This window comes from Macrobrachium nipponense, chromosome 14 (genome assembly GCF_015104395.2).
Source record: "Macrobrachium nipponense isolate FS-2020 chromosome 14, ASM1510439v2, whole genome shotgun sequence".
Lineage (NCBI taxonomy): Eukaryota > Metazoa > Arthropoda > Malacostraca > Decapoda > Palaemonidae > Macrobrachium > Macrobrachium nipponense.
This window is the reverse complement of record NC_087207.1, coordinates 32,394,775-32,419,698: the sequence shown is the minus strand read 5'-3', so window position 1 is coordinate 32,419,698 and position 24,924 is coordinate 32,394,775. Positions and strand designations below refer to the sequence as shown.

The 24,924-nt window shown below is 39.5% G+C and overlaps 1 protein-coding gene across 2 annotated transcripts in view; it reads left to right on the top strand.

Moving 5' to 3' along the window:
* The window catches only part of LOC135226439 (E3 ubiquitin-protein ligase SHPRH-like), a 56,534-nt gene extending 33,039 nt beyond the window's left edge, over window positions 1-23,495 (top strand). For both annotated transcript variants that reach the window (XM_064266000.1, XM_064265999.1), the window contains exons 2-9: window positions 4,418-6,836; window positions 7,155-7,348; window positions 10,127-10,322; window positions 10,734-10,916; window positions 11,197-11,391; window positions 11,878-13,458; window positions 14,261-14,446; window positions 21,775-23,495. In XM_064266000.1, coding sequence (XP_064122070.1) covers window positions 4,425-6,836; window positions 7,155-7,348; window positions 10,127-10,322; window positions 10,734-10,916; window positions 11,197-11,391; window positions 11,878-13,458; window positions 14,261-14,446; window positions 21,775-22,608 — 5,781 coding nt within the window. In that variant the 5' untranslated portion in view covers window positions 4,418-4,424 and the 3' untranslated portion in view covers window positions 22,609-23,495. The remainder of the gene's footprint in view (window positions 1-4,417; window positions 6,837-7,154; window positions 7,349-10,126; window positions 10,323-10,733; window positions 10,917-11,196; window positions 11,392-11,877; window positions 13,459-14,260; window positions 14,447-21,774) is intronic.
* Window positions 23,496-24,924: the final 1,429 nt, after the last annotated feature.

Sequence of the window (24,924 nt, the reverse complement as noted above, 5' to 3'; positions counted from 1 at the left end):
ACGCCCTACGTGCCAGGCACGGTTCTTGGACCGGCCAGGACGTATGCGCAAGTGGATGGGGAAGACCGAGAGGGCTGTCGCTTTGTTCCCCCTTCTTAGGAGGAAGGTTCTCGGAATATGCTCTTGTTCGAAGGGCTTAACGGTCCCACTCTGCAAGATGCTGTGACTTCCGAGATCCAGAGGAACTTTGCCGAGGTTACGGCGCTGATTCGTCAGCACAATGACCTCGGGGAAGGATTTGCCGCTTCCACCAGCAGAGCCACGTCTCGGCTCGAGTCGTTTTGGGGCCCGAGAGGGAACCCAAATCGACGGTGGGTCTGCCGCGATCGGAGCTTGCCGACTGTGTTGAACCAGGTAGTCTCTCGTCTCCGGACAAGAAGGCTCTCTCAGTTCTGGCCGGTCGAACAAGCTACTTCACCTCCTCTACTGCGACAGAGGCGTTTCTACGTGTCTTCGGACACCGTATTTAAATACCCCTTCGGTCCTCCTGAGGTTTCGACCTCGACGAGGACTGGAATGAGTCGGAGCGGTATCGGCTCTCTCCTGTCAGGTGTCGATCAGCCCCACCCAGACGACGTTCACAGTGGCGGCAGACACTTACCTACAGTATGAGTTCGTAACCCTCCTCGGGAAAACGTTTTCTCCTGACGATACGTTTTCCCAGGCTCTGAGAGGCCATCGCCGTAAGGCGATGGCTGCTCCTTTTCTTCTCCAACTGCTAGTTCCGCTGGGAAGGCGAGCCAGTATCCAATTCCTCCCCCATTCCCTCTCTCCTTACGGCTACGAGGGAAAGGGGAGGGATCCTACAGAGATTTCTCTGTAAGATCCCCACGTTAGGGGCTGCGCTACCGGGGGGACCTTCGGGTCCTACCTGACGTAAGCCCGGTCATTGAGGAGGGATCCTGCCCCTTTCTCGATTTCTACGGGAATCGAGAGGACCACCAGCCGATATCGTTTGACGAATTCGGTGGGGGGTTTCGCAGAGTGCTTAGAATTCTACGGAATTTCTAGCGCACTCAAGAGTGTTCGAGTTTTTTACGATCTCCAAACACTTAGGCGAGACCACGGTCCAAAGTGAGCGAGAATCCCGATAATTGTTACACGATAATCGGGAACCTCGCTTATGCTCGAATTCCTGTAATTTCTAGCATTTTGGAAGAAGACTGCTGCTGAAAGAAGAGTATCTCACAGTAGGCGCTTAACCTGGAATAGAGAAGAACGGACGGGAACTTCCAGTTTTGGCTTGAACTATCGTCTTCGGTATTCTGTTCACCATTGAAGCTTTCCTTTGGGAAAGACTTCTCCTTCACTCTCTTGACTAGAGAACGAAGGCGGTCGATCTCCAATCCTTATTCTCATCCTCGAGGGGAGGAAAACATTTTAGGATGGAGGTCGTGGTACAGAACCTACAAATATTACTACGTATATTACCCTCGCGACATGATTCTTTAACAGTTGAATTGTCCGTGGGGTAGGCGCATACCGTAGTTAACTCTACGGTTTGTGACCGAGACGAATTGTATCTTAATTGAACTGCAACTCGGGGTTGCCTGCAACCTCCCAGCAGTTATCAGTTTCGATTTTAGATACTTGGTATTGTCATGACAACACCAAATCAGCTTTTGTATTTACCGAAATCCGTTTCGGTTAAATATAATTGCTCGAGCGTATTCTTTATGCTCGATGGTTCTAGCCGAACGCATTCCTTCGTGGAATAATGGATTACCTGGCAACTCAGGATGACGAGTCACCGAGAGCTACTGCGTATTGAACTGCCTGATAGCGGCTCAGTATCAGCTAGGTCTCGGAGATGCACGGTCGGTTACGTCTCTCTCTCCCCTGGTTGGATTGACTACCGAACCGTATCTCTGCCCAACAATCATGGACTTAGGTCTCTGATTAACGGGGATTCTCGCAATAATGAAGGACCATCTACTGCTGTGACGCTCGATTTCATCGCCTTCGACATTGCGAGAATTTTCAACAGAGATATCTCTTGGACTCTTTCATCTTTCTGTTTACCGCACGGTAAACAGAAGTCTGTACTAGTCACCGCTGCATCGCACTGCGATAATGCGAATGATTTTTGCAGACATCTGAGTTTGTCTTCAAAATATCTCGTATTCGTAGGTGTGCAATTTCATTGCTCGCCCCGAATTAACAGATATGTCAGAAGACATCGCCTACTCTCCGACCTGACAGCTCTACTTCCAAATGTTCAGCCCATGAGAAGCAGTTCTTCAGGCAGTAGTTCCCTGTCTTCATTACTGGAAGCGCTCCGCTTTTATTGCAACTACGATCCTCACCGGACAGCAATCAATAGCGGTTAGCGTTCTCAGTCTTTGTAGCACAGGTTCAGAATCTTGAGAATCCTTCTCTCGGTTCAGCTGTGAAGACGTAGGTTGCATTTTCTGTACACCTTCGTCTTCAACGTCACATAGTGTTGTTTCTCCTTACCGAGAATCAACTATACTATGAGATATCTTGCCATCAAGGACCTCGGTCTCTAGAAGGCAATTGACTTTGCGCCTGTTGGGCACATGCCTTAAGAGAGTCATCACCTTGCCTTCTGGCATCGGTGACGAACAAATTATTTGTTTAGTCTCTTGGCATAACCCTTTTAAGGCGAAGGTCACGTGACTTGCTCGGTGCTTGGACAACTTGCCTCCTACCGAACGCAGTCAGTAGGCAGCTGTCAGAGCGCCCAAGTCTGTTACGAACTTCGCTGTGGACTTAGTTCGGTTGTTCCATAACAATCTTTTCTTCGTCCTAACGGCTTGTCACAGTACCCATACCATCGACACCCACCATTGAGTGTCGGTGTCCTATCCACTACCGAGAACAACAACGTCGCGGCAGACGGATAGACCAGTATGGGTACAGGACATCACCGAAGTTGAGAAGAGGGATAGGTCATACGACCATTCCCTTCTTTTCCTCTGAGGTAATTGCATGACTTTTCCTGCGAAGTCAAGCATCCAGGGGATGGGGATTCGTGACGCTCGATTTCGTACGAATTCGTAGCGAAGACTCTGAACCCTTCGGTTCCTGACGATCGGTTAGAGTCCTTCACAATCCCCTCCCTAATGGACTTCACCGCCTTCGATGCGAAGGAGATGCTGCTTTGTCCTGTGAAAGCGCGACCGCGCTTTCTGAAGAAACTCGACATCCCAGGCTGAGTGTTGAAGACTCTTCGTCAGCACCAAGATGACCTAGAAGTACACTCCCTCGAGTTACACAAGAACTTCTCCGTGGCGCAGGTACTGAAGGCAGGGGTCTGGTACAACCAGACCACTGGCACCTCCTTCTACCTTTTGGATATTGCCCACAGGTCCCTTGGAATCGTTTTCCTTAGGACCCGTGGTGGCTGCTCAACACGTTGTCTAGCTAACCCAGACCCTAGCAGGCTGAACAGCATCGAGTCCTGGTGTGACTGTAAGAATAGATAAGTGAATGAGAGAGTGACTGGCTTCTCTTCCTATCTTTTTCTACCCCTCTACCTGTGGGTAGGGGGATACGGTCATCACCTTGCTGGATAAGGACGAGATGCCGGTGAGCTACTCGACAGAGCCCCATCCTAATCCCCTTTTCACTAGGGATGGGAGCGAATATCCACCACTTCCTCCTACAAGGGGGGGGAAGTGGATGCCAACAAGAGACAAACCATAACGTTATGTTGCCTCTTGCAAATAGGAACTTGTTCTTGTTTGCTGGTACGAAGAGATACGCTTGCCTCTCTCTTAGTACTTGGTCCAGAGGTCTGACCATTGATCCTGCGGTGCACACCCCGATCAATCGGACAGAGGCTTGGATCCCTCCCTCGCTCTTACGACCAGGGAGGCATTCCAAGGTTGGGCGAACACCAGTCTGTTCACAAAAGACTCAGATTCCTCCCACCAAGAAGTGAGTCTTCCTATTGTAAAAGGACCGAAGGTTTGTATGCCGTGTCGGAACAAATGACAATTTGTCCAAAATTGCATTTTTCCTAACTATACAAACCTGAGGTCCTTTTACAATAGGAAGGTACTAGCGGCAGCTGGATAGGTCGTAAGCTTTCGAACAAGGGGTTCGGTAGTTAACTGCTTGTCCGACAGGCGCGCGCGCGCGACTGGTAGGTAAACAAATCACTTTTGCTTTTGGCCCAAGCAAAAACTGCAGAGTGAGGGGTGGCATGAGGTGGGGCTATGTGTAAAAGGACCTCAGGTTTGTATAGTTAGGAAAAATGCAATTTTGGACAAATTGTCATATTAGGAGTACTAATTACTAAATTATTTTTTATAATAATTTTTTGATTTTGAAATCTGATGCAGTGATACTGCTTGTTAAATAGCAGCAGCTCAAACTTTTCCAGTCGTATGTTTTGTGATAAACCTGCCAGAATGATTTAGTAAATCATTTTTGAAAAATTTACTTATAGGGTTACCATGGTGAGGAACAAGCCACAGCCACAGCAGCTTAATGAGCAGCAGCAGAGAAGAGCTCAGTGGAATCTTCTTGATGGAGCTGGGCCAGCAGGGAATAACCAAGATGATGGCAATGCTCATGGGAGAGAAGTGCAGAATGATGCCGAAAATAACTTAGCACTTTTAATAAATGATGAGTTAATAGAGGACGATGATAATGATATAGATTTTGTTCCTGGAGGATTTGGTGATCCAGCACTGAGACAGAGAGAGTTGCATATGCGTAGATTACCGGGTAGGCAAGGTGAAGATGATGAAGATAATGATGAGTTTAGTGATGCTGATGATGATGAGGATGAGGATGACGACGACTTTGTTTATGTACCAGTACCACGAAGAGATCGACCAAGAAGAGAAAGGAGAGTAGCCTTTGAAGATGATGAAATACAGGAAATTCCTCAGCCAAGGAGAGAAAGAGTTAGGAGACCGAGAGTAGTTGTTAATTATGGAGATTTTGCAGAAGTTTTGGAGAACTGTCAGTTTTATTGCAAAGTGTTTTTTAATGAAAAATCTTCCAAGGTTTCAAACCAAAGGTCAGCTGAGGATATATTTTGTCACCTAGGAGAATTATCACTGAAGCTAAAAGGCAAATTGACAAATGATGAGCTTTCACAAATGCTCTGTAGTGAATTCTGGGTATATGTCGGTGTTGAAGAGGACAAAAGTGCTGTTTATTTTGAATGGGCTTCAGACTCCTCGCCTTCCAAAGTCAAGAGAAAAAAGGTACCTGATTTCCGTCATTGTATGATAGAGGGTACACTAGATGTGGAGCTTTGGCAGGGGTTGTCAACACAAAGGTATTTCAAATTATCCCTCAAGAAGTATGATGATGATGAACAGCAAATGACTATAAGCGTACTTTTCAGAAGAGCGGGACTCACTGAACTCAAATTTTCAAGTGATGGAAGTCCATGTGCTCCACCGGTAGGGAAAGTGGTCTCATTCTTCACAGGTGTCCCTATGATTACCTTTACTGGAGAGAAGACCCTGAAACATGACACTGAAGAGCTCTATGCAGCAATTAAATGTGCTCACAAAGGAAAGGATTACTGTGCAGTTGACGTACAGCACCCAAGTCTTATTCCAAAGTTGAGGCCCTATCAGCAGGCTGCTGTGAGGTGGATGTTGCACCAAGAAAAATTTATGAAACTTGAGGAAGATATGAAATCTGAAGGTAATCTTCACAGTCTTTACTCTGAAGTTGTTAGCAAAGATGGGGTCACTTTTTATTTTAATAAGTTTGCTGGATTAGTTGTTAAGGATAAACCTTTGGCTGTAATGCCTTCACCTGGTGGAATTTTGGCAGATGAAATGGGTCTTGGGAAAACAGTTGAAGTATTATCCTGTATGTTAATGCATCCAAGGAAAGATGTTCCGAAGTTAGCATATAAGGAGCCTGAACAGACTGAGGCAAAGAATTTACAAGAAAGAAAGAGGTTGAAAAGTACTAGATTGAGTGATCATAAAGATGATATATTCACCTTGGAGTACAAAAGTGATGAGGATGAGCTCAGTACATCTGCTTGTGATGAATTTCATAGTGAGAATTCTAACAACATAAATGGGTCTGATAATGAATGTTCAGAAGTGGATGCTAAAAGTAGTGCTTGCCCTCCATCCCAGAGTTTAGGCAGGAGAAAACGGAATTCTTCAGGCCACATTAAAGTTTATATTCCTCCAAAGAATGTTGAATCAGAAAGTAACGATGACCTAAACAAATCCAGTCGTCCGAAGAGGAGGGCTGCAAAATCTGTAATAGGCTATGGGGATTTTGATTATTTTCAAGAGGAGGAAGAAGAGGAACCGGAAGAAACGTACAAACCTACAAAGAGAAAAGCAAAGGTCACCCCAAGTAAAGCCAAGTTTAATGTTGACGAAGAAATTGCAAATGACATTGGGTGGAGCACTATTGAATCTGTTATTGTTCAGGAATGTTGGAATGGACGCTACAAAGACTACAAGAAGGAAGGATCGTACAAAGAGTTTTGTAAGTTTTTAAGAATGAGGAAAAAAGATCCATACTACATGATGAGTCTGAAGGAGAGGTTAGACATCCAGTACTCAAATGCAATAGCAGAATATAGTGCAGCTCCAGCAGTTAGTAGAAAGGGAATCACAGGCTTCTTTGAAACAAAAGTAGAACAAAAGAGTTTCTTTGAGTGCATTTGTGGCTCTTCTGAAGCTGAAATCAATGACGATAAATTTAGAATTCAGTGTACAAAATGTAGTTTGTGGCAACATGCAAACTGTGTCCAGTTTGATATGTCTAACCCTTATAGAGGGGATTACATTTGTCCACATTGCTGGACACAAGAAACTCCAGTGGTGTCTGGAGCTACGTTGATTGTCACACCATCTTCAATTAGTTATCAGGTAAGTTTTAATTTACATTATTTTTCCTGCATAATGTCTTTCAAATTGTTTGTGGAAAAAAAGAGTCTTCTTAAGTTGTTAATTCTTGTGAGAATATTGGAGATGAGTTATCTATAACCTATGTATTTGTTATATTGTAATCTTGTTTCATGATACTGATATTTAACATAATTCCCTTAAATTAATGTTTCATTGTCAGTGTACTCCTTGGATACTCTTGAAATTCTTTGATACACTTGAAATTCTTTGTAGGAATTAGGCTAGTTTTTAAGCATTGTATTTAAACTATATGTATTGATGGTTGTTTCAATATTTCAGTGGAAGGATGAAATTTTGAAGCATCTGAAGCAGAAGTCTATTCGAATGTTAGTTTATAAGGGAGTTGCCACCCAAGGTTACATGCAGCCTCGTTATCTTGGAAATTTTGATATAGTTATCACCACATATGAGACACTTAGCCGTGAATTGAATTATGTGGATTTACCTCATAGTAACAGTCAGGCAGGAAGAAGGTAAGTTACATTTGAATCTTTCAGAATCTTTGGATTCATCATCATAAAAAAAATGTTGAGAGAGAGAGAGAGAGAGAGAGAGAGAGAGAGAGAGAGAGAGAGAGAGAGAGAGAGATTTATAGTTGTGAACTTGATTCATCAAACTTGGTAGTTGAAGTTAATACCCACTTGGTTGAGGTCTTCATTTTTTTACCCTTTCTTCATGATCCCTTTGGTATTCCCAATGCTAATTGATTAGCCTTTACTATTCTATCACTCTTCAAATTACCTTTATATATTATTATTATTATTGTTATTACCATTTATTTTTGTGGCCTATCACAGTCATCCTGTTCGACTGGGTGGTTTTTATAGTGTTGGGTTCCGGGTTGCATCCTGCCTCCTTAGGAGTCCATCACTTTTCTTACTCTGTGTGTGCTGTTTCTAGGAGCACATGCTTCTGCATGAGTCCTGGAGCTACTTCCATGCTCCAATTCAGGTATCTTGGGATCGTGCCTAGTGTCCCTATGATTATGGATACAGTTTCCACTGCCATATCCTATATCCTTCATATTTCTATATTCAGGTCTTGATACTTATCAATTTTTCCTCTTTCTTTCTCATCTGCCATGGTGCCCCTTTCTCATCTGCCATGGTGTCCCATGCTATTGCGACATCAATGAGTGAGACTTTCTTTTGATTTTGTCAATCAACGTCACGTCTGGTCTATTGCCATGTATCTTCCTATCTATTCTGATACTATAGTCCCAGAGGATCTTTGCCAGAGCGTTTTCTATCACTCCCTCAGGTTGGTGCTCGTACCCCTTATTACTGCAAGATATGTAGGTAGCTAGTGTTTCTTGCACAGGCTCTAGTGACGCAGTCTTCTATGCTAAGTAGTACTCTCCGTCCTACCTTTCGTGTTATGTATAGTCTGTCTGTTTTTGCTCTTGGGTGTAGGGCTTTGTGTATTCACTCCACTACTCTTGCACTGTCTCTGATTACTGGTACTACCAATGTGTCATATTTCCAACGTAGAGTTTTGATTTGAGTATTGCCTTAATTCTGCATATACAGGCAGTCCCCGGGTTACGACGGTGTCAGCTTACGACGTTCCGAGGTTATGACGCTTGTCAATAGACGTTATTTCCAGGGTTACAACGCATGTTCCAGGGTTACGACGCCTACAACGCTCATCTGGCAGATGAAATATGACACCAAAAATGCAAAATAATCAATATTTGAAGGTTTTTTTTGATGAAAAATGCCATAAGAATGCAGTTTACATAGTTTTCAATGCACCCAAAGCATTTAAAAGTAAGGCTTTCTTAGGATTTTTGATGATGTTCCGGCTTACAACGATTTTCGGCTTACGACGCGTCTCAAGAATGGAACCCCCGTCGTAACCCGGGGAACGCCTGTATACTTTTCTGATCATTTCCTTCATCTCTTGGTGTTTTATATCCTCACCTTCTATTATTCCCAGGTATTTGTATCCTGTCTCATCTGTATGTTTGATGCTATTCTCATCTGTAGCTTTGTCTCTTCTAATTGCCCATTATCTCTGCAGTTTGCAGATGCATAAGGATGCATCTACACTATAGTCCCGACAAATGATGCAAGAATGCAATAGGGAGGTTACATTGGGAAGCAAAATGTGGGAGCCCAGCAATGCTTCCTTTCAAGCCTTAATGTGACACCACAAGAAAGTCGTATAGTGCCCCCCATAGGGTACACATTAGTGGTCTGGCTACTGCAGTGAACATTGTTCTGGAAGTTCTTGAATGGTGGAGCCTAGCATTAAATCCAGCCACGGCTGTCCTGAGATTTTTCTCGTGGGGGTCCCAAATTTCTATATTTATAGGCAGGATACCTGTCTCTTTCAATTGTATCTGAATTCCTGTTGAAGGAGGGACCAAGTGCCATTCAGAATCGGGAAAGGCCACTCTGTTCCAAAATTCTATATGCTCAACCTCAGTCAGTTTTTTTTTTCATTGATAAGGTATTTTCCACCTAGAGAAAGGGTGTATACATTGAGGTGTCTCGCCAATGGTTATCAGTATTATTCTCATGAGCAGATATTGGTGCCCATACTGCATTCTGATTTGAGGTTTTATTGTCCGACCTGGTCTTATTATTGTTACCAGTCAGAGCTCTGGGAGTTAGTTGGGCTGTCTCTTATTATCCATTCTGATTTCAATGGGGATCTAGGCAACCGATTCAACTCCATTTTGGGCCTAGATATTTTATTTTCCTGTTCTCATGACCTCAGAGTTTTGGTGAGAAAACCAATCTTTGTCAGGGGCAGACTGTGCACTCTCTAAAGGATGAGAAATTTTTACATATCACACCCAATACCATATCCAGGACAGACCTGGTTTCCTCTTGAAAAGCATGGATAGCATCTCTGATATGCTGGTGCACAGCAGCAAGGTCATGATTTCCTCCCGGAATTCTTGAAGTACTGCAAGCAGAATTTTCTCATCAGGGAAGCCTGCATGAACTGATGAGCCAAGGCGATAGACCCTGTTTAGTTGCAAGTTCTTAAATCTAAGTAGCAAAGCCCCTTTTATTTTTATTTTAGTTCTTTGTCTTTAACGTATACTTTAGTATTGAGCATGTGAATAAGCTTAGTGCTGATATTTCATCTTGAGAGCAAGCAAAATTGTGAATTCGGTTTGGTTGAAGTGATATTGGGAAAATTTGCTCTAGTGTATCATTTCATGTACTTTTGAATATGCTTGTGATCAATCAATTTTTTATGTATTTTCACATGATATTCTTTTTGTTCTTATGCAGGTTCAGGTATCCTAAAAGATTCATGGCCACACCGTCTCCTCTTCCATGTGTGGAATGGTGGCGTGTGTGTTTAGATGAGGCACAGATGGTCGAGTGCACAACTAACAAAACTGCTGAAATGGCACTAAGACTTGCAGCAACAAACCGGTGGTGTGTTACTGGAACTCCCATTCAGAAGTCTATAAATGATCTGCAGGTAAAGTACAGTATCTTGTTGGTGATATGTAGTGCTGAATTTTTCACCTAGGATTTTAATGGTATGACTCATTATCAAAACTACCTTCATAGAAATTGCTGAAAGCAATACTTTATTGGCAGTATGATTGTTTGATTTTAACAGTGACTTTGATACATTGCTTTACTTGATACTGGTATATTTGGCTGCCTTAATTTATAAGTGATGAAAACACTAATGTAGTTGAACCAATGAGATTGAAATTAATCTTTGGGAATTATCAGCTAATTATTTTTTCTGGGAAGTTAATTTGCACCATTGAGTTTGGCTAATCTGTTATATATTTATACTTGTTTCTTCTTGTATATATTTATACTTGTTTCTTCTTGTAGTATGGATGAGAGATTTTGATAATTTTTCTTTTGTTCTCAGGGACTTCTCATGTTCCTGGGAGTAGATCCATATTGGGTACCTCAGTGGTGGCAACGCTGTTTGTTTGATCCATATTGTTTTGGTGTTAAAGAACCAATGCATGATTTAGTATCGCAGTACGTGTGGAGAAATGCTAAGATAGATGTTATTCATCAGATTGACATACCTCAACAGAATGAGGAGGTAATCAAGTTTTCTCTTGTTAAGCGATTGTAAACATTGACGGTATTTCATTTTTAATAGTTAATGCCAATCATAATGAATAGTCAATTCTTCGTCTTTGTGCCCTTAAAAATATCTCTTTGATTTGCAAGATAAAGTATGATGAGAAATTTATAATTGTCAGTTCCATTCTTTTTGTATATCCTATTTTTTGTGTGACATCTGTTGACTAGTTTTCAAACATAAGTTGGAAGAAAGTATATAGCTGTGCATTCCCCTCCAATTTTCATGTATGTTTCAGGTTCATTGGTTGAATTTCACCCGTGTTGAAGAGCACTTCTATCAACGACTTCACACTGAATGCTCATATGATGCTCGGCAAAAATTAAAAAACTTTACTAATCCTCAGACTAAACTGAGTAGTCTTGATAGGGGGACACTGAATTACCTTCTCCATCCTCTTCTGAAATTACGACAAGCTTGCAACCATCCTCAAGTAAGTGCACAGAATTTTACCCTCTGGTATATGATGTCTTACTGTGTAAATTTATTTGAAAGTAAACCCCTTTGTTGATTGTTTCCCAGTTTTTCATCTTGTGTGTGTTTAAAAAAATACGCTGCTGAAAGTATTTAGGTTAAATACTTTAAATAGAATCCTGTTCAGTTTATTGTTAGTGTAATTTACAGTTCATTATGATCACTGATCTACCTTATGGCTACGGTGTCGTGCAAGACAAAAATTGCATTAGTTTAGTTTGTTGAAAAGTTTCACCCTCTTGATACTGTTTATATTACTGCTGTTCTCATGTCATTCACAGTTACGTTCTTGATGTACAGTTCTGGAGGAGATCTGTCAGGACATACTGTAAAAATTATGAGTTATCTTCAATTATATGTAGTTGCTTTTAAATCTGTTGTGTTGCTATATTAGTAATGCAGTTTAGATTAGCAGTGAATGAAAAAAGATTTTATTTTATTACAGGTTGTGAAAGGCCAATTTCTTTCCATGAACAAGAAAACAATGACAATGGAGATGTTGCTTGAAAACCTTATTAAAAAAACCAAGGTAGAAGCAGAAGATGCACATCGTTTCCTGGTAGGAGCAATGAATGGTCTTGCTGGAGTACACATTATTAATGAGGAGTGGAAAGAGGCTGTAGACATGTATCGTGAGGTTTTGCGTTCTGTAGAAGACCATTCAAACATTAAAACAGATTCTCTTCAGAGGCTTCACACTATACATAATTTAGCAGAGATTTTAGAAGCCAATCATGAAGGCGTACACCCAACACTCCGAGATAGTACTTTGCGGGAAGAGGCAGCAGCCCTCAGAAAGAGGTACTTACAGCAGTACCCTGAAAAAGTTGCTGCTGCTCACACAGAGTGTCTTAGCAACACAGAATCTGTGAAAACTTTTGAGGCAAATTATAATTCCAACATAAGCTGGTGGTTAGTGGCATTAGAGTCATTTGATGCAGACTTTGTTCGAGAAGTGCGGGATGAACTGCTCTCTCCGTATTCCAGGTTTGAAGAACATAAATGCATCCTCTATCCAGTAGAATCCAAAGTCCACTTGCAGAGAGTTTTGAACAATGAAATGAAGAAATTGAAGCAACAAAGGGATGACATGATTAAAGGAATTCTGAACCTGCAGACTTTAGATCCATCTTCACTTTTAGATGGGGCCATTGATTGTCATTTGCGGCCATCAGAAAATGAACCACCTCAGTGTTTCATCTGTGCTACACATGAATTTTTTGAAGATTATGAAGAGACACTCTTTTCCATGAAGGAGCTGAAGCACAGTCGAACAACTGAGGTATCCAAAGAGACAGAAGATATAAAGGATAAAGCTCAGGTGGTTCTTTTTACTCGCAAGGGAAATTGGGGTCAGAGTGAAACTGAGAGAATCTTAAAATATTTGCAGATAAAATGTTTAGGCAAAGTTGAAGAAGAGATATATGAAGATTCTCAAACTCACATGCAGATTTTGGAAGCGATGAAAAAAGAATTCAAGAATTACCGAATTTTGTGGCGTGCTGTCTTTGACTCTGTATCTGCAATGGATGAAGTGAACATGGCAACTATTCGATTGAGGTTACGGTTTCCTGATGAAGAAATACCACAACAGAAAAAGAAGAAGAAATCCGATGGAGCTGAATTAGAGAAGCAAATGGAAGCTATCAGATATATCTTGGAGCCAGGAGAACTTCCCCAGCAACAACTGAAACTCAAGTCCGATAGAGTAGTTTCAGAAAATAATTTAAGGGTAAAATTAGGACAGCTACTTTATCTACAGAATCTTGCAAAAACTGATTTTGGTAAAGATGGTGGTAAAAATCCAGAACCTTGCCCTATATGTCAAGGAGACTTAGGTGAAAAGTGGGCCGTACTTCTATGTGGTCATTGTTACTGTATGGAATGCATGCGGAGTTTAAGCAACCGTGGCTTCAATGGAATGGATAGGAGTGCAGTCAAGTGTCCCATATGTCGTCAGCCCACCAGAACCAGAGAAATCTGCCATGTTGACATTAAGGCAAAGCAAGAGGAAGAGGAATTCAAGGTTGGTTTGTGTCTGTTGCATTTGCTTGGAAAGAATTAGATTTTGGCATGGGTGTAAATTCACTCACTAAATTAGTTGAAGTTGTCTCTTTGATAAGACTAAGCTTATTCATTTATTTATTGTTAATTAGTTCAACCAGACCACAGAGTCAAATTACTCAACTATTCTTTCCCTAAATATTTGACAACAATGAATATGTCATATCTCTCCCTTTTGATATTTTTACAACTCTGTCATAGAGGGGTGGGAAGTTCCACTTTCATACTTGCTTTATTAGTTTTGGGTCTTGCATCCAGTTTTCTCCCAGGTATCACTTATCAAAAGACTGACACTGCCCCAGGTACTAGGTTTGAATTCCCATGTGAATTTATTGTGGTAATTTTTATCTTTATTATAAAATTGAGGTAAGGTGCAGTCCTTAATCTTATTTTTGTGGAAAATATCGTAATATTATTTGTACCTGTTGTTTTTTCATTTTTACATTTTGGTATTAGAACAATTCTGAAAATCCCCTTACACTTGGTAACTGAATAAGATTAGAGCAAGAGATGTTGATGTACCACCTTCAGGATTGTCATACATGCTCTAATTTAAAAAAAAAAATTATTTTGTGTTCTGGTTAAACTACTTAATGATTTAGGTATTGTTGCTAAGTATTATTGTCTGTGGTATGAAAACTAGCCATGATTATGTTATCTTGGAAGCCATTTGCTGAAAGATGTCTCTGTGATATGACTCCACATTTTTTGTTGTAGAAAAGTAATGCTTAATCATTCATATAAAATGACCTGATTTTTTTTAGGTTCAAGGAAGTTTGTCTACAAAAATGGAAGGAGTTGTTCGTCTAGTATTGAAGATAAAGGAGAAAGATCCTGAAGCAAAAATCCTGGTGTTTTCATCATGGAATGATGTTTTAGATGTCATAGGTGATGCCTTTGCCCAGAATGGGATCACCTACAGAGCTTTGCATCAACATTCCAAATTTCAGGTCAGTATTGTATTTTTTCTTCTGAAAAAATTGATTTCTTTGTGATTCATCAGTAATAATGATAACACTGTTAAAGAGAATGGGATAATTAAGAGAGTTGATTTTATATATTGTTTTTTCTATTTTTCTTACAGTCCACTTCTCCGGCTCAGCAATATTTCTGAGTAACTGGCCAATAGTCATATCGGGAATTTCTAAAAATTATAATTCTTAGAAATTCCCAAAATGAATATTGGTAAATTACTCTGAAACATTGTTCAGCTGGTGAAGCGAATTGTAAGAAAAATAGAAAAAAAATATGTAAAATCAACTCACTTAATTCTGCCATTCTCTTAACAGTATGTGCCCGAAAGAGCGTCTTCTACCAAATAATAATAATAATAATAATAATAATAATAATAATAATAATAATAATACTCAAGTCAAAACTCAGCGCCGGAAATATGATAAAAGCCATAAACACATGGGCAGTGCCAGTAATCAGATACAGCGCAGCAATAATGGAATGGACAAAGGCAGAACTCCACAGCATAGATCAGAAAACCAGGAAACATATGACAATACACAAAGCACTACACCCAAGAGCAAATACGGACAGACTATACATAACACGAAAGGAAGGAGGGAGAGGACTACTAAGCATAGAGGACTGCGTCAACATCGAGAACAGAGCACTGGGGCAATATCTGAAAACCAGTGAAGACAAGTGGCTAAAGAGTGCATGGAAGAAGGACTAATAAAAGTAGACGAAGACCCAGAAATATACAAAGACAGGAGAATGACAAACAGAACAGAGGACTGGCACAACAAACCAATGCACGGACAATACATGAGACAGACTAAAGAACTAGCCAGCGATGACACGTGGCTACAGAGGGGAGAGCTAAAGAAGGAAACTGAACGAATGATAACAGCGGCACAAGATCAGGCCCTAAGAACCAGATATGTTCAAAGAATGATAGACGGAAATAACATCTCTCCCATATGTAGGAAGTGCAATACGAAAAATGAAACCATAAACCACATAGCAAGCGAATGTCCGGCACTTGCACAGAACCAGTACAAAAAGAGACATGATTCAGTGGCAAAAGCCCTCCACTGGAGCCTGTGCAAGAAACATCAGCTACCTTGCAGTAATAAGTGCAAGAAACATCAGCTACCTTGCAGTAATAAGTGGTATGAACCTGAAGGAGTGATAGAAAACGATCAGGCAAAGATCCTCTGGGACTATGGTATCAGGACAGATAGGGTGATACGTGCAAATAGACCAGACGTGACGTTGATTGACAAAATCAAGAAGAAAGTATCACTCATTGATTTCTCAATACCATGGGACACCAGAGCTGAAGAGAAAGAAACGGAAAAAATGGATAAGTATCAAGACCTGAAAATAGAAATAAGAAGGATATGGGATATGCCAGTGGAAATTGTACCCATAATCATAGGAACACTAGGCACGATCCCAAGATCCCTGAAAAGGAATCTGGAAAAACTAGTGGCTGAAGTAGCTCCAGGACTCATACAGAAGAGTGTAATCCTAGAAACAGCGCACATAGTAAGAAAAGTGATGGACTCCTAAGGAGGCAGGATGCAACCCGGAAACCCACACTATAAATACCACCCAGTCGAATTAGAGGACTGTGATAGAGCAAAAAAAAAAAAAAAATAAATAAATAAATAAATAATAATAATAATCCAGTACTTTGTGTTACCTGTGTCTCCTTGCTGTGTTTTTTAAAGTACTATAATAAAAAGATTATTAGATGTGCCATAGAACATTTGTTCTTCCATTGTTTAGCACAAATATTACCTGTGAATACAAGTTATGCATTCTGTTTAGTAAGTTGCCCCCAAAATAAAAAGTGAATACTTTAGAGAAGAAACAGAAAGACAAACCCATTCAAAATTACTATGGGATTGAAGAACAAGTTAATAATAATAATATTATTATTATAATTACTGGTAATCATAATATTCACCAGTTTTTGTGAACGATCCTAAAATCTGTGTAGCTGGCAACAATTCCATGGAACAGAATGCAGTTACTTCAATTGCTGGTATCATAAGTGTGGCTTGTTATGTGATCTAGAAGTTGCAGTTAGTGGTACAGATAATCCCAGCAACTAAGCAAAACATATTTGATGGGAGGAAATGTTTTCCCCAAATATGACAAAACGTTATGCTACTACTGTCAAGGAAAGTGTCCTTCATAAGATAGTCTTTGTCAGAGAAGAATTACACTCAGCCAGGTACAATAAAATAACTGTCACCAGCTATCTTTTGCAAATTATTGAAGTGTCTTCTACCTTTAGTGCATCTTAGGAATATGACTTCTTGTTTCAAGCAATTTCTATTGGTAGGGAGATGATCAACTAGCTGAAAGAAGTGCTTTCCTTATTTTACTGATGTTTGGAACTTACTTAGCTTTGTCCATTCAATTTTCAGCCCGACTTGTTATCTCGTATTGAATAGTTTGAAAGCTTAAGAAAGAAAGACTACTGTACTTTAAATAACTTAAACATACAGATTGCATGTAGGTGCAAGTACAGGCAGTCCCTGGGTTACGATGGTCTTGGCTTACGACGTTCCGAGGTTACGACGCTTTTCAATTATATTCATCAGACATTATTTCCAGGGTTACGACGCCTACAACGCTCATCTGGCAGATGAAATATGACACCAAAAATGCAAAATAATCAATGTTTGAATGTTTTTTTGATGAAAAATGCCATAGAATGCAGTTTACATAGTTTTCAATGCCCCAAAGCATTAAAAGTAAGGTTTTCTTAGGATTTTTGACGATGTTCCGGCTTAAGAACGGAACCCCCGTCGTAACCCGGGGACTGCCTGTAGTATTATATTGAAGGCTTTCTAGTGATCTTTGTTTGAGAGATTTGCTTTGTCAGTTACAAACAGAATAGGTATCAAGGTGCAGCAAGTTATGCTGACAAGGTAGGCTGTCTACTGAAGATTGGCCACCTCTTGTCAGCGTGGTTAATTTCCGTCATAATGGAGAGAAGACCAGTGAGATTGTAACTGACATTTAAAGTTACATGTAGTTAATCTTGTTTGTTGCCATTGGTAGAGATAGACCGTATGATTTTATGAACCTGAAGAATTCACAGAATTTTGGAACAATTACATATTGGTTCAGTAAAATCTACTTTATTAGGACCTTGCTTTGTATAATTATTAAAGGCCTCTTGTGGGGTCTATTTCAAGTCTTTGAACTGGGATCGTGAAGTGACCTTGCTCTGATAACCAAATTTTAGGTTAGTTTTTTCAGGCTTTAGATAAGTAGTCTGTGTGTGTTTGCTTATGTTTTCTGTATTGGTAAAAACTAAAGTTTATGGAAGGAAAAATAGTCTATGTTATGTGTGCAATTCCTGCTGATGATGACTTTTGGGAATCTCTACCATAGTCTATATCTTGTTCATGCTGAAGAAAGTGGTTTCATTATGAAAAGCAGGATTATGAATTCAGAAAAGTCAATTGCAGAGAGTCATATCTTTATATGGATCTGCTGTTTAAACATATCTTGCTCATATTGATAATGTAGGTTGCTAGAGAAGGGCATCAGTCTTCATGTCATCATATTCGGATAATGTAAATCAAATAGTGAGCCCTCATGGATACATTTCACTGCATCACAGTATGGCAAGTCTATTGGTTTCAGTACTTTCTGTGGAGATGTGAAAGCACACAAAGAATTTGCAAGACATTAATCAAAGTAGAGCCCATAAATATAAAACAAATTCCAGGTGCAGTATCATCCTTTTGATGGTTATGAATAAATTCGAGAGCCAGAGAGTGAGAAAAAAGCTTTGGTGGGATTAAGTTGTGTCATTCATTTGAAAAACATTTTTAAGGTTATATTCACAAACTTTTTCCAGGTACGTAATATTGATACAAATCTTGGTTTTACTTTTCTTTTCCCAAATCCTTTGATTGATGCACAACAGTGTGCAACAGCAGACACGGAACTGGAAAGTTTTATTTATGAATTGCAACATTGGGAATTATTGGCCATGATGTGTGCACAGTTCATGTCATGTAGAAGGCTCTATTTACTCAGACCTCCTCATTTCACCAGTACTGTAATACTGCAGATTTTCCTGACCTCCTGTCCCTTAGAGACTTAGGTCATGACCTTTGTCTGAACACTAAAGATAATTGGCAGTTATCTACCATTTTATTATTATTATTATTATTATTATTATTATTATTATTATTATTATTATTGAATTAAGATACGTTTTACAAGTATTTATAACATGCAAGGTCGTGTACAATCGGTGGGCGGGTCGATGAGCAGGGATTTTAATTGGCCGTTTGGATGGTAACGAAATCTTTCCCTGAGGCGATGAGACCTGCGAAGTCTGGCCGGAGTTATTAGCGTGGGTTGGGTGTTGGTTGGGGTACCTACCTCTTGGGCGGCAGGTACTGCTGCATTCTGTACAGATGACACATCTTCCGCTCGTTCTCTCTCTGCTTCTTCCTCTCTTTCTCTGTCTCTCAGTTTCTTTCTTTCTCTCTCTGCAAATTCCTCTCTCTCTCTCTCTTCTCGTTCGCTTATTCTTATTCTCTCTCTTTCTCTCTCTGCTTGTTCTCTCTCTCTCTCTCTCTCTCTCTGCTTGTTCCTCTCTCTCTCTTTCTCTTTTCTCTCTCTTGTTCCTCTCTCTCTCTTTCTCTTCTCTCTCTTGCCTCTCTCTCTCTTTCTCTATCTCTCTCTCTTTCTCTCTCCCTCTCTCTCTCTGTCTCTCCCCCCTCGAGAGAGAGAGGAGAGATCGAGGGGGGAGAGACAGAGAGAGAGAGAAAGAGAGAGAGATAGAGAAAGAGAGAGAGAGGAACAAGCAGAGAGAGAAAGAGAAAGAGAGAGAGAGGAACAAGCAGAGAGAGAAAGAGAAAGAGAGAGAGAGGAACAAGCAGAGAGAGAAAGAGAGAGAATAAGAATAAGCGAACGAGAGACGAGATAGAGAGAGAGGAATTTTTGCAGAGAGAGAAAGAAAGAAACTGAGAGACAGCGAACGAGAAAGAGAGGGAGAGAGAGAGGAATTTGCAGAGAGAGAAAGAAAGAAACTGAGAGACAGAGAAAGAGAGGAAGAAGCAGAGAGAGAACGAGCGGAAGATGTGTCATCTGTACAGAATGCAGCAGTACCTGCCGCCCAAGAGGTAGGTACCCCAACCAACACCCAACCCACGCTAATAACTCCGGCCAGACTTCGCAGGTCTCATCGCCTCAGGGAAAGATTTCATTACCATCCAACGGCCAATTAAAATCCCTGCTCATCGACCCGCCCACCGATTGTACACGACCTTGCATGTTATAAATATTATTATTATTATTATTATTACAGCGGTACCTCGAGATACGAAATTAAACCGTTCCGAGGCGGCCTTCGTATCATGAGTTTTTCGTATCTTGAACCGCATTTTACATGTAAAATGGCTAATCCGTTCCAAGCCCTCAAAAACACCACAGTAAATTTCATAATAAAGCTAAATTGACCTATAAACAATTAAATACATACTACAACAATTTGGACCATACAATACCTAACTTAATACGTACTGCTAATATGTACTACATAGTACCTATAAATAAAGTGTATTAGTGTACATGGTATACAAGAAATACTGTACGTACATACGTATGTAAGTAGTAAAATGTGGAAGCTTACCTTTCGAGTGAGGCCATCTCCGAAAGTGGCGACAGAGGAGGAGGACAAACGGCAGATACGTACACTTAACTTTACGAAACATATAAAAAAATGTCAGGAAAACATAAACTAAACTTTACGAAACTCAGTAACAAAACTGTGACACTTAACTTTACAAAAAACTTAAAATAAAAATTTTTTTTTGTCTTTTTTTTGATTTTTACTTTTTTTTTTACTTTTTATACTTTACGTATTTTACATAATTTCAATTTCTTCACCACCGAATGGATGCCAGTCTGTTTACGGAATTTTTTGAACCACCCATGAGAAGCCTTGAACTCTGGGGTTGCCGTCGATGTCCCCTCTCCTCCGTCGTCTTCGGCTTGGGCAATCAAATCGCCGAAAATAGCGCTGGCCTTCTGGCAGATTGCCGTCTCGGTTATTGTATCGCCAGTGATTTCTTTGTCCTCAATCCATAGAAGAAGCAGCCTCTCCATTTCATCATGCACATGGCTTCTCTTGTTGGACAAAATAGTCACGCCCTTGGAAGGTGTAGCTGCTTTGATGGCTTCCTTCTGCTTAAGGATGGTGCCTATCGTCGACGGATTTCGGCTGTATTCCTTAGCGATCACACTCAACCGCATGCCAGCTTCATACTTTTTTATTATCTCCATTTTTGTCTGCATAGAAAGCATTCTCTTCTTTCCGTGAACTTCAGCAACTTTCTTGGGACCCATGACTATACTGTACGTAATTAAGTTATGTAGTAGTATACTAATTAAGTTCTCACACAACACGATAAAGTAGTACAACGAAATCACTAACACAAATTTACGTTAACAAACGAAATCGTATATGTGAACGAACGAATTCTGAGTGCGTACGATAACGCTGGTGAGAAGCAATGGCTGAAGGAGAACGCCGCTACGTATGATGCATAATGGGATCATGGGAGAGATGCTGACCAATAGGAGAGCAGGATCTTATGGTGGTGACTAGCATCAGGAACCAATGGGAGAACGAGAGGATGGTGGTGAGTACTCAGTTGGGGGCGCGCGAGTTTTAAAATTGTTATCGGTGGTCCGGGCAAATCTAGGACTTTACAGCAACAACCTTTCGTATCTTGAACAATTTTCGTATGTAGAGCCACAAAAATCTTCGTATTTGCTTTTGTATCTCGAGTTTTTCGTAAGTTGAGCCTTTCGTATCTCGAGGTACCACTGTATTATTATTATTATAGTTTAATAAGACTGCCAAGTTACATTTCCAGAATCCGGTGGGCCTGCTTGGAGGATTTCTTTTAAAAGAGTTGATAATTGAGGCAAAATAAAGTTAAAGAATTTGGGCAGCTTGGTGGAATGAAATCAGAGATAGTATAGGATATAAAGTACAAGGCAAAAAGCAGTGTAGCAGATGTGAAAGAAAATGCTGAAAGTGTTTTTTTTTTTTTACTATCTATAGAGTGATACACGTGGTACTCCTCCCTGTGGAGACTACCAAGTTCAGATGTATGGTAATAGCAAAAGTGATAAATTTTGTATGTTTGCAAGGAAGTGTGTTACAGAAGTGTTTTTTTTGAACTGTGAACTTTCATTATTAATTTTGTCTTTTTACAGACCCATCTATTTTTGAACTGTGAACTTTCATTATTAATTTTGTCTTTTACAGACCCATCTGTCAGCATTCAAGTCAAGTAGTCAAATAACTGCTCTTTTGATCCCAATATCATCTGGAGCAAATGGTTTGAACCTTATCGAAGCACGCCATGTCATATTGGTGGAGCCCATTTTGAATCCTGCTGCTGAATTGCAAGCCATTGGGAGAGTGCATCGTATTGGCCAAACAATGGAGACCTTTGTCCATAGGTTCATTGTGAAGAATACAATAGAGGAGCGAATGTACAAAGTCATACGTGGTCACCATGATCAAGCAAGCTCTGATGAGAACACTGTTACCATTGAAGATTTGCGTAAACTCTTTTTACATCCTGAGGAGTTAGAATTAGAGGAACAGCTCTCTCAAGTTGAAAATGAAAATAAGAAATCTGATGTAGGTACAAAGGATGACTTGACAGACAATGGTGATGTCCAGATGTTAAAGCATAGTGAGTGTTCTAAAGAGCCATCAAACGAAGGGACAGTGATGCCTATGTATGATGATACATCATTACCATCAACTAGCGGTGTTAATGAAAAGTCGTTCAAGGTTGATGATTCAAGTAGAGGTGCAGAAGGAGGCTGTAAAGAAATTGAAGTAAGTGAATCATCAGATAAAGTTGATGCATCTCCACCGACACATCCGTCAACACAGAATTCTGTTGTTGCCAAAGCTAGCTCAATATCTCATTCCCCAGACAGTGATGGGGTTAAATCTTCAAGTACTTGTGAGGCAGCTCAACTTAACCATTCCATTACCAAAGGTGAACAGTGTCCCATTGATATTAATACTGGATCTGCTTTGTCCTTAAACAGTGAAGATCACCCAGAGCTTTTGAACTCTTAGCAAGTAACTTGTTTTTGATGGTTAGAGTAGTGAATGGTTTGTGTAGCTTTTTTTTTTTTAGAAATAGAATTTATTTCTTATACATTATAATACTACCTATTTCTTGTAGAGAAAAGTAAAAAATGTGCATTACGTATTTCTTTTCCCTTCTGAATGTAATTTCCTCTTTGTTTGACAGTGTTTGAGGAAACGTTACTACTACTTAATTAGTATTGCTGGAAATTGCATTTTCATATTGGTTTACAATTTTATATATATTTTAACATTTTTCTTACCTGTTGAATTTTTATATTTACTTTTTATTGATAATGATTAAATACATAATAGATTTTTATTCAACCAACTTTGTGAACTTTGTACATGTGTATTGATGTTAAACATAGTTCAGTTTCTAAGAGTTATGAAAATTTTATTGATTTTGGAATTCAAATTAAATTAAACTCCTTTTGATGTTGCACTTGTAGTAGTTAAAGTTTAAAGTCAACAAATACAATAATTGCTGAAGTATTTTTGGTTGATTTTACTTGTAAATTTGTTTTATGATGGCTACTTCTTTCTCAGGAATACAACAATTGGTCTTGGAGAATTAAGAAGTTATTACAGTTAGCTTTCACTGCCCCCACAACTAAAACGATTATAGAGAAAAGATAGCCAATCATTTTGAAACTCAGAGTGTATTTTTCGAATTACCCCATCTTTATATTTTCTAGACACGGGTACAAAGGATGCTGTAGTATAGATGGTATCCATCAGTTAATGTGTATTTTGAAATTTTTGTACTGTGGTTTTTTATAATTTTCAGAAGTTTATGTCTTACATTTGTGTTATAATTTTGTATATTTCTATTTCCTTCTAGGCATTTTGTACGTAATATAAATTTGATCTATCTTTTTGTTTTCCTGACAACCCATATAACTACACTCACACTATAGTGAACCCCCATATTTGCGTTCTCGACATTTGCAGACACGTATTCGCGGATATCTCTTCAGAACATATCTACCCATTATTGGTGGGAAATTTGTGTATTCACTGTATTTTTTATGAGAAATATCCACAAATTCCTGTTTTTTTTATCAATTTCATCATAAAATGCACATTTTTTGAAAAAACTATTTAAAAAACCAGATATAAAAATTTTTAGTGGGGTTTTCTTCTGTTTCAACTAAAAAAATGGGCAGGTTTAAGCATTTCTATATGGGTTTCAAGGATTCGTGGATTCTAGGTATTCGCGGGGGTGTGGTATATATCCCCCGCGAATATGAGGGGAACACTGTACTGTATACCGTGTTAAGTCACTGGTTGTAATTTTGTGCTTGTTCATAAACTATTTTGATATGGAATTTTATATAGGATTCAACATTTTTTTTTATACCTAATGATTATGGTGCCAAGAGCCTAAAAAATGAATCTCAAAAATCCACAGAACTGCTGTCTTATGTGTATGCATATATACGTACTAATACACTGTACTTACAGTAAATGCTGTTGTTATGTTGTAGGACTCTTGAATGCAATTTTTTGTCTATATACTAATTGTAGCTTTAGATAACATTAAGCTTCAATCTGGAGTGTTCATTGTATTTCCACTTTTCTGGAAAAAAGTAGGTTCTGCTGTGCTAGATAATAAAAGCAACTGTTTTCCATCTTCTGGAGAGAGACATCTGAGGCAAATGGGGTTCTCATCGTAAGACATTGAATTGTATATGCAGTAAACTAATATTGGTTTTAGGAATGTAATTGCCCTTATCAACATTTACTTAAGTGGGAAGGCAATTAAAATGATATCAAATACAAACTTATTACATACTTCAATTGGTATTGTTGATACGATAACTAGAAGTGTCCCAAGTTAAAAAAATAAAGAAAGTCAGGGACTGGATGCCTCAGAGTGCACAATGAGAATAATGGTCCTGTAGAATGAAAAAGGTGCAATTATTAGCCATTAAAGGGCAAAAAAAAACATTTTGCACATTTTTCACGACCGGAGAGACTGTGAAGTGGAAAGAATTTTGACAGAGTTCTTCCAACTTGTTAGTGATTTTATATACTTATGAGATTTGGTTTACGGGAAAAGTAGGTGATTAAAGCCCTGTTAATAAGAAATTATGAAAAGTCTTGCTTTTGAACCAAAGGAAAAGACTTGAAAGATCTAGAAAGGCTTCTTTAAACATAAAAGTTAGAGGATTTGTAGTAGATAAGTTCTGACAAGCCAAAGCAGTACGTATCTATTTCCTAATAGTATACACTACATTTGACAGGTAGGGAGTACAGACTATGGGGTTGTCTAAAAGAATGGAAGTACATCTCACGATA